The sequence below is a fragment of the Phalaenopsis equestris genome, unplaced genomic scaffold (genome assembly GCF_001263595.1).
Source record: "Phalaenopsis equestris unplaced genomic scaffold, ASM126359v1 Scaffold000002, whole genome shotgun sequence".
NCBI lineage: Eukaryota > Viridiplantae > Streptophyta > Magnoliopsida > Asparagales > Orchidaceae > Phalaenopsis > Phalaenopsis equestris.
Genome location: NW_018164444.1, coordinates 18,513,272 through 18,523,575, shown reverse-complemented (window position 1 = coordinate 18,523,575; position 10,304 = coordinate 18,513,272). Strand labels below are relative to the sequence as shown.

The 10,304-nt window shown below is 36.4% G+C and overlaps 1 protein-coding gene across 2 annotated transcripts in view; it reads right to left on the bottom strand.

Moving 5' to 3' along the window:
• Window positions 1-278: 278 nt before the first annotated feature.
• LOC110022826 (lysophospholipid acyltransferase LPEAT1) overlaps window positions 279-10,304 on the bottom strand; it is a 32,405-nt gene continuing 22,379 nt past the window's right edge. The window contains exons 7-9 of one of the 2 annotated variants that reach the window (XM_020721954.1): window positions 3,344-3,484; window positions 888-951; window positions 279-527 (exon numbers count right to left, since the gene is read on the bottom strand). In XM_020721954.1, the coding sequence (XP_020577613.1) occupies window positions 508-527; window positions 888-951; window positions 3,344-3,484 (225 nt within the window). In that variant the 3' untranslated portion in view covers window positions 279-507. Of the gene's footprint in view, window positions 528-624; window positions 952-3,343; window positions 3,485-10,304 lie in introns of those variants that run through there. The other variant, XM_020721946.1, reaches the window with a different exon arrangement.

Sequence of the window (10,304 nt, the reverse complement as noted above, 5' to 3'; positions counted from 1 at the left end):
TGTAAATATAAAATTTCAGATGTTAGTTGTGTAAATACATAAAAATTCTGGTATGTAAATTTTCTAATGAATGAAACCATAGAGAACAATCAGACCGTAACCTTTCAAAAACACCGCACGTCGTCCTAATCTATTTCCAAGCATCACATATCATTACCAGTCAACATATCGCACATTTTGCTTGTTGAAGCTTTAATAATGTTGAAAGAATAAAGGATTAATAAAATCATATTGATCAGATCTGAACGCTATTCTCGAGCAATGGTATTTAAATCAGAAATTAACTCAAAAAATCCCTGAGCTTATTTAACTTTTTCCCACATGTGTCATGTCAAGATTAAGATACTCCATGGTGACATTCTTCAACGAAAGAACTACTTTACACGAGCGTTGAGATTTTAAATGCAGGTAAGAAATAAACACCCAGTCCAATGCATTCATTCCTATTTTCTAAGTATTAAAATTAGAATATCAGAAAAGGGAGAATTTACAGGTCGCAAATCCGAACTAGCTTTGATTAAACAAACCTGCAGGAAGACCAAACACGTGCTTTAGTTTGCCAAGAAAACATACAATATTCATACTGAACACGAATAATAGTCTGTAGTAAGAAAGAATGACAGATTATGGCTCATGTTCAACACAACAATGTATGTTCTCTACAATTCATCAAACTGTACAGGACTCCAGACCATAGAACTTATGAACATGGTTCATGTAGACTCAAAAGGCATGAAAGCCTTTCTAAATAAAATAATGGAGGAAGAACTTACAACAGAACATGCATAGTTGTTCATCTTCACTAAAACAAGTAATATAGACTAACCACCATGAGAGCATGAGTTTTCAATCATCTTTCTGATGTAAAACACGAGGGAGACTATTACCATTCAGCGCGGCATGGTAGATTCGCTTCTCTGGTAAACCAATGTCTGAAAGTATCAAATTTCCCTACAGAATACAGATCAACAATGCATTGTAAAAATCCATTTGATGAACATGAACATTTTGGTTTCCTGTGTATGAGAGTATACAGACCTATTTGTTCGTTGGTCTAAGAAAAACACAAATGGGTTAGCATGCACAAAAAGCATTTAGAATGGAAAGTAAACACCACCATCATCATAGCCTCAGAAGTCATGGATTAGGTATGGCAATCTACAGTTAATAAGGGAAGTTCAATTTGTGTGAACTAAATGCCAAAGAAAATTAATAGATAAGCTTCTGGTATTTACGGAATTAATACGGAAGAGTATGGAATTTTTTCAGTGTCTTCAAGTCCGTTATGAAGAGCATTGGTAAGATCATCCCTGCATTACTAAATTGCAAGTTATGCAAGCGAGCATTGGTAAGATCATCCCTGCATTACTAAATTAAGGCATCTGAACCTTGATCAATTTATTCCTTCTAATTGTGAAAATTGCCTGGTTTTTTTTACATCTATTGAATCAGCAGTTTCAAGATTTTTGAGAATTTTTGGTTTAAACAGTGATAGTGAGGCTCTGAATGAAAGTTGTGATGCTTTTTTATTTGATGAAGATATTTTATTGCATTAAAACATATTGTAAGTTTTTTCCCTTCTCTTCAACATGTTTATGCTGCCGTTGGGATAAATTGTTTAGATTTCCTTTAGATAGATTGATGGTTTGCTATGGATTAGGCTAATAATATGATTCTGGTGGTGTAATTATCTGCTTTTCTCCTTCCAATTGTCCATTTGTTGCAGAATATTTACTTAAGCGTGATCCTTATTTTAAGTAAGTGAAATATCATCATCGCCACCATGAGATGCTCAAGTCCAGGAGTTTCAGATCACTCATCATTCAGTAATGTGGGAATATCTTGGGTTTAAAAGTCCACTTAAACTACTAAAAATAAGGGTTTTACCAATGCATTTAAAAAATAAGGCCAAAGCTATATTCTTATTTACCACAAATATCTCAAAACATGCCGTGAAAACTATGAGGTAGGCTGCAGTAATAGGCATTGCAATTGCTTTTATTCCAGTTTAGTTTTGATTTTAAGGTCTACAAGAATACTTGTAGAAAAAATTAAATGTGTATTTTCCTCGTTCTGCTTTTTTGCATACTATAAGCTCTTACGAATACAAATTTGCCTAGTAGGATTAAAGTTAAAACAAGCATAAGTTCCAACTTTTTGTCCAGGTATATGGTCGTTTGGCTTTGTGTAATATGTTCGATTGAAAGCAAAACCTTGTTCTACACTGACTCATAAATTTGATTTTAAATGTATTTTCTACAACTTTTTACTCTCATCAATGCACTGGCACCTTTTAATGTGCTCTTTTCACTTCTATGAATTTTGGTTTCAATGTTTCTCAACTATACTTAACATAAAATGCCCCAAACAATTTAAATATGATTTTATTTGTGCTGTTTTTCTTTTTTCTGGCTCTTAAATTGTGAGTGGAGATGGAAATTCTTTTTTGGTAAATATTAAAGACAAATGTGAGGGAATACTCACTTCATCACCAATCTTCAACCAAAAGGCTACATATACAAGGAAACCGGTCTCTCCTTATTTACAATGAACAGAACTATTCAAAAATAAATATAAATTGGAAGAGAATAAAATCCATAGACAAGTTTCCCAAATTATCTCCAATTAATCCATCCATTACCCTTTGGATGGTCGGCCTGGGTCTACCATCGAAAAGATTTCTACACTCCGCCTCAAGCTAGGCCGTAGATGTTGTAGAGACCAAGCATGGAATTAAACTGTGAAATTTTTTTTAAAGGAAGAGCTTCGATGAAGGCATCAACAACTTGATGGTGTGTCGGAATATAGCTTAGTTTTATAATTACACCATTATGTTTGGCCCTATCATGATGTGCAGGGTTCTTAGCAATACTTATAGTTGCATGGCTGTCGGAAAATATTCTTACAGGCCTATTAAAGGTACACTCCAATTCCCTCAACAATTTATGAATTCAAATCTCTTCACAGATTCCACAGGCGAATGCCATCTAAAACAGCTCTGGGCCTAAACCGAATAATCCAGAGGACATGTTCATTGTTGAACTAATCTGCCAGCTTGTCTAATCCGATTTTTGAAGTCATGATAATATTGTGTAAACTTCGAAAGTGTCAACTCCTATGATACCATTTCAAAAGCATGAATCTACCTGCTATCAAGTGTTGGTAAGAGAGTTCAATCATCTACACAAGTGTGTCAACTTGATGGTGACAAATAGTACTATAAAAAAGGTAAAGCCCAAAGGTTGACATGTATTATCAATTTCCCATGCATATACAATTCACTTCATTACAACAAGATTTGGCTGATAACAAAAAACAAGGCAAAATGGAAACTAATTAATACCTCAGAAGCCATCAACTTTCGAACATTGCTAGCAAAAAGTTTAGGATCCCCCTCCTCTTCATCAGAAGGGTAATACACAGGCAAACGGGTCACCTCAATATAATTGATAAATTGACAAAGAAGCAAGATCACATGTCGTAACTGCAAGAGAGCGCAAAAAAATTTGAAACTGGACTCTATCAGGCATCGTAAGGGAGCATTAAATAATGAAGCAAAATTCAGGTAACAGCAGGATAGCGCCTAAAAGCTTCTTTCGCAAAATGATGCAGCATAAAAAATTAGGAACAAGCAATAAAGAGAAAACAAACAAACAACCGGACAAATCTTAAATAAGACAACCAGATTCTACCTTCTAACTCATCATAGAAAATGATAAGTTTAGTGAAAGCCTATAATTCATAATCGAGTTCTAAGTGTCATCTCTAGTAACAGTTGACATTTAACCTAAAAGGTAAAAATAAGTGTCATCTCTAGTAACAGTTGAATTTCACCAAAAAGGTAAAGCTCACAAGTCAAACTACAGATACTTTTACGTCAATAAAAAGCTCTCAGGCACAAGACAATTTGGCTTATGTAAACATGAACAAAATACTACTGCGTTAAAACAAAGTAGAGGCCCAAAGATATCTTGTGGTACAAAATAGAAGGCGATCAATATCCATTATGCGGTAGTTGGTTCTGGTTTCATACTAAACAACAATAACAGTTGAACCGTAGCTTAAGCTAAAAAATTGACTACCTACTTGAAAAGGGTGAAATAAAAGAAAAAATAAACAAATGCATGAACAAATATATGCTGTCTTATACCAGCAATATATCAGGGAAATCAAGAATTCAGAGTGCAGAATACTAAGAAGGATGGCCTTGGAATTCCAAATGGATGATTGGGGAGGGTACGGTGGAAGTAAAAATCACAATGACAATGATGATGGCTCTATATGAGATCAATAACTGTTATCTATAAAAATAAGAAAAAAATTCTACCCGTGAGGCATGTCTACCTTTTTATCTTATTCTGGCTTGTTCAAGAATCCTACAGTCTCGTCATCAATGTAGCGGTTGAATCCAATGACTTCGGAGTTGGATGGGTATGTATTTAAATGCCCCATAATTTTAATTTATATTAAGCAATCGAGTTGATTCTAATTGATTCATGCATAGCTTTTTGTTTAAATTAATAACCTTCAAATGTATAATTTTCATTAGTCTAAAAAAAAATTCGTTTAAGAAGAATTTATAGTTCTTAGCTTTTTAAATAAAGTAATATACAAATAAATAATCAAAAAAATATATTCTATGCATCTAAAACTATTTTTAATTACTTTAAATTTATTTTTATCAAAATTTAGAGTAAGATTTATAATGAAATTATTTTCAATATATATATATATATATATATATTTAAAAGCCCAAAAAGGCTAATATATTAAATAGAAAGAAAGATACAGAGGAGGGCCCAAGCATGGCACTCTGCCCACACAAAAATAATTATATATATATATCCAATTTCTTTAAATATAAAAAATGGAGGGCTTGTGTACCCTCAAGCCCCACTCATTGATAATGTAAGGTCCCTCCCATAATGAACCAAATTTACAAAGAGCAAATTGTCGATATGCGGTGTTTGTTTTCCTTAGTATTAGACATCTAACACGAAATGCCTTCAATCCCGATATTGGAATTATAGTATTTTGTCATTCTTTTCATAACCTTCCTCTTTTCGACGCTTAGACCTTAAGTTCCTCCAATATGTGGACAATCATTTCCTTCGCTTCTTGGCTCTTCATTAACCATTCTCCTAACTCCAATTTTTCAAAGTTCGACGCAACTAGTACTCTCTAACCGTGTAATTCATTGAATATTCAACTAGGAGAAGAACCTCGATCACATGTTATAATACAAAGGGACATTGGCTGGTCACTGAGGATGTTGTGGTCCTTAGGGCCCATAGGATGGATAGCACATCTCAATCCACTCGTCTTTAGTGCCTTCCACTTTCATTTGAAAATTTAAAATCGACTTAGTGGTTGCTTCCAGTTAATCATTGCTTTTTGACTAGTCGATTGAGGTGAATTTGAGGCAATCCATTGGGCTTTGCAGACATGCTTACTTCTATTATCTGTGATCTGTGGGTCATTATCTTATGATTATGGCCACAGCGAGACCAAACGAGCAAATGATGTCGCGCCATCTACAGTTGAGAATGACTTCGACCCTGGTCTTTCTCAAAACTTTCACCTTAATCTATGTTGGAAAATAATCAATTATCACCTAGATGAATTTTCTTGGACTATTGGATGGGGTAAATAACTGATCAGATCCATTCTCAAATTATAAATGGCTAGAAACCATGTATGGGTTGCAACATGTAAGGAAATTGTATTTGCATCAAAGAAAACTTTTGACATTGCATGTACTTTTAGAAAATCCTTCATATCCTTTTAGAGAGTTAGCTAGAAATACCTATGCCTGAGAATATCATGTGCCTAAGTTCAACACACTTGAGTGGACTTCTCCAAAATTCTCTCTACTCTACTGGTACACTTTTCAAATTCATTGAGGCGACTAAGATCCTAAAAATATATATGCCTTGAACAAATATTGAGTGATTTTGATTCTGAACCTATAATAGTTTGATACAAGGGTAGAGTCTTTCATGTTGTTAATTACACAACAGATGGGCCTACCCAATTGGTCGAGATTGCCCCCTCAAACTCCATCATTTATGATGCTTCTTTGAGAGTAGATCGACAATTTGGTACTTCTCCTTTAGAATATTTTCAGTGTTGAATACTATAATTGGTCAATCTCCATTGTTGCATTAAAATTGTAACTCTACATGATTTCCCGGTGGACTACAAATTATTCTTTCACTTGATTTACAGAGAGCTATGAGTCTAAGAAAATATCAAGTTGTTTGGATCAAACCCAAATCATGAAGTGCAACACCATATTTGAGGTTTTATATTTAGTTAGTTATTAGTAATTTTGAATGCAACCAAAACTATGTCTGTTAGCAGAATCCCAACACGGCTCTTTAGGACCATGCTAATTCCAACCCCAAGGGTGTCAATTTGTTTAACGGATCAGGTTTGAGTTAAACCCAAATTTGACCCTCGAGCATGTTAAATAAATAGGTTTGATAGTCAAACTTGTACCCAACCTGCGTAACCCTTCTTAACATAAGATATAAGGTTCATTCGAGTCAAGTTTAGGGTGCCAAACCAATTTCTAGTTAGCAGACTAATTTTGAGTTAAATTCAGATCAACTTCAGGTTGGTGAGAAAGCTTAAAGCTGACAAAAAATTACATGGGTTAAGATTCTAGACAGCCTAGCCTGAAAGTTAATCAGGTCAACCAAAACCTGAAGTTTTCAAAACGAGTTCAAGTTGTGTCAAATCATTATTAACACCCCTATCTAACACCTAACTCTACTGACACCCCATCAATGTATAGAGCTGACAATAAGTCTTCCTTACCTAGTAACTTCAACTCAGCACAAAAAAAAAAAAGCAAAGTTCAATATGAAGTAGAAGAACGCTTGTTTCTTGATGACCATCATAGGCAATATATGTAACTTTAAGCTCACCCAACTAATGCCCATTTTAACAATCTCCCAAAATTATTCGATTTGGTAAGCACGATCTTCAGTGGATAATGGAGGATAACTTGGAAAATGTGTGCTTGAAAATACAATTGAAGTCAGAAGTAATAACCATCATAGCCCATGCTAGTTTCTCCATGATCTGGTATCTTAGTTCGGGCCAGGTTTTACTCATATAATAGATCAAAATTTACTTCCTTGTCACTTGTCAAAGCAACATAGAATTTAGACCTTATCTCACCCCCAAGATATAATAACAAAACCTCTTTGACTTGTTTACTTTGTAGCAATGGGGATAATAAGAGAAGAGAGTTTAAATGTTGGGAGTCAAGTACACATTCCTCACACCATGGGAGAAATGCTTCTCACTTCTCAAGGTCACAAAGAAGCGTGAACATCTATCAACCAGCTTCAATGTGAAGCAAAAGCCCTGTGATTCTTCTAGCAAGCCAATTTCAGCTGTCATACTTCCTTGACAATTTTTGAGAAAGATGTATCCAAGATTACTTTCATCATGCCGAGGTTCACGTTACGCTCCCTAGGATACGGAACCCTAAGAACTTCCCCAATCTTGCCCCAAACTACACTTGAAATGGTTGAAACACATGTTGTACCACTTTAACGTGGCAAAGATTTCCTTCAAGTTAAGAATGTGTTGTTTGGGAGCTTGTTTTTACCTACAGTTCATCAATGTACATTTTCACATTTCTTCTTTATTGATTTTTGAACACTTGAACTATCGACCATTGGTAAGTGGTGGCCCCAATATACTTCAAGCTGAATAGCATCACCTTGTAACACAAGAAATCTTCTTCAATGATAAAGGATGTTTTCTTGCAATTAGTTTGATACAATCTGATATGGTGATAAATAGAAAAAATATCAAGGAAGCTCGTTACAAGAACACCAAATGCCCATCGGCTAATGCCACAATTCATGGGAGTGGACAACCATCCCTCAAGCATGCCAAGTTTAAAATGGTAAAGTTCACGGATATGCTTCATTTGCCACCCGACTTTTGCACCATTATTATACTTGAAACCAATTTAGGGCATTTCCCCTCACAAACTAACTTTGAGGAGAATTTAGACTTCCTGCCTTATAGGCTCTCCTAAGATAGTTGTCGCCTTCTTGATCTTCTGCTTGATAAACTTAGTGTCATATCTTGCATTCAATTTGTAATAGACAATATCAACATATGCTTCAGGCATCTCTCCAGCCGCTCAGGCAAACACTTAAAATATGTTTGGGGCATTTACTCTGACCTAGCTAAATATGATGGCTACCGGAAAGTTGCAGTCCGGCTTTTTGAAAACTAAAAAAAATATTGTAATAGACACTGCAACTTTTTGAATAGCAATTTCTTTCACATCTGTTTCACAACAGCTTTTCAAACAGGTGCAACTTCCCCAACAAACCCTTAGAGATCCTCTCATAAAGCTTTAGACCAATCACTCCTTATGCTTGGGAATAAAGGAAGTGCAGATTTGGAGAGTTCACCCTAAAACTCCGTTAGTTGCTAGGACATCATCCATCATTTCAGAAATCTTCACGCCAATATCTTTTCTACTTTGAACTGTAGCAGTTCCTCTTGCACGTGTTGACCTCATTTTCGGGTGAGGTCTTCACTTCTCTCCTTAGAGCCTAAGGTCTAGCTTTAGTCTTCACTTGTTTGACCCTCCTAGAAGACTAGTACGGGACCCAACATCTAGAGGACTCGAACGATCTCGTCACTCCTTCGAGTGTCGTATTAGCGGTCCCAAATCCTCGACATTTTGCTGAGTTGGTTAGAACTGACATATGAAACTCGAGTTAAGTTCCTACATGAATAGAAGCAACCCTAAAGAAACCTCTTGCGACTCGAATTCTTACTAACACCGCATTTTGCACACGCATCGCACCACTCACGATGTTGGCTTAAACCGGGTTAACCGTCGGCGAACTCGTCTGGACAACCCCGGATGACGAAACGGATCACACAGATTCGTTCGGGACGTCGACTTTAGCTAGAAAGAACACTCATATCACTATGGTTCCGCGCGCGAGCATTCAACACAAAAATCAATGTCCATTTTTTTAAATTATGGGGAGCGGGTTCAGGGTCAACCCAGGGTTCAACTCGGGTTCGAGCCAGGCTAAACGTGGGCTAATCACCCCAGCTCACATAATTTCAAAATTCAAATTTTGAAATTCAAATTAACCATTTAATATCATATTAATTGGGTTTAATTAAAAGTTAGTATTTACCTAATAAGCATTCCCCTGCATGGAAGGTAATTAATTTCAGGCCTAATGCTTGTAATAGATACTCGCGTCTATACCAATTCGCTCGATCCCGCTCCTTTCGATGAATTTAGCTCTCCCGCTCGCCTTCCTCCTATTCAACCTCCCCTGCTCCCCTCTCTTCCTTACGCCCACATAGTCACCTGCCAGAGACTCTCTCGATCCCGCCTCCTCCCTTTGCGCCAAAACCCTTGCCTATTTTCCCCCTCATGTGCGAACCGAAGCCCCTGCTCTTCTCTGCGAACTGAATCCCGCTCTCCTGCTACCCTCTCCCGCACGACAAAATCCCCACGCTCCTCTTTGTTCGTGCGACCAAGAGCACTCGCCTCAACCTCTCTGCATCAAAGCCCTTTGCCTCCTCTCTTCCTCGCTCGACCAAACAGCCGTTTGGCCTGCCTTTCTGTCCGCTTCTCTGGTTTGATTCTGCTCCTCATCGCTCAACTTCCGCTCCCTCTGCAACTGCTTCTCTGACAACATCAAAAGAGCATGCCACATGTGTTTCTTTCTCTCTATGTTTTAAATCAAATCCTTGTTGTATGGTAATCGAGGTTTTATTAGCCGAAAATCTAATGTATGGCTTGGACCTGAAGCAATTTGTGCTTTAATTGTTTGGGTATTGGAGCAAAGACATGTTAGATTTTCTTCTTAAATCCCCTAGATATCATAGATAGAAAGTTGTCGCCTCGTCCATATTTGCTTGCAATTATGTGACCGCATGTCGTTTCTATGATGAAAACACTAAGTTTTTTTTTATCGCGAATAACTCATTACTGCTGCTTTTGATTGTTTTAAATTGAACTTTGCTTTGCGCATATTGCATGCTACTTTGCAACATTTGGGCCATGATTCTAGTTGTCAAAAAATGTATGACATCTGATGGATTCATTGTTATCACATTTTTATTATGCGAATCTCGTTCTTCCCCATCTACTGACTTGTTAGCGTATATTTAAAGTTATGTTTCACCTCTGATTTGGATAATGATCTCGGTGAAATGATTATATCCGAAATTAATTATTCCTTGTCTATTTGCTTTAGGTATCAGTGCTTTTGCTTAAAATAAAAATTATTTTT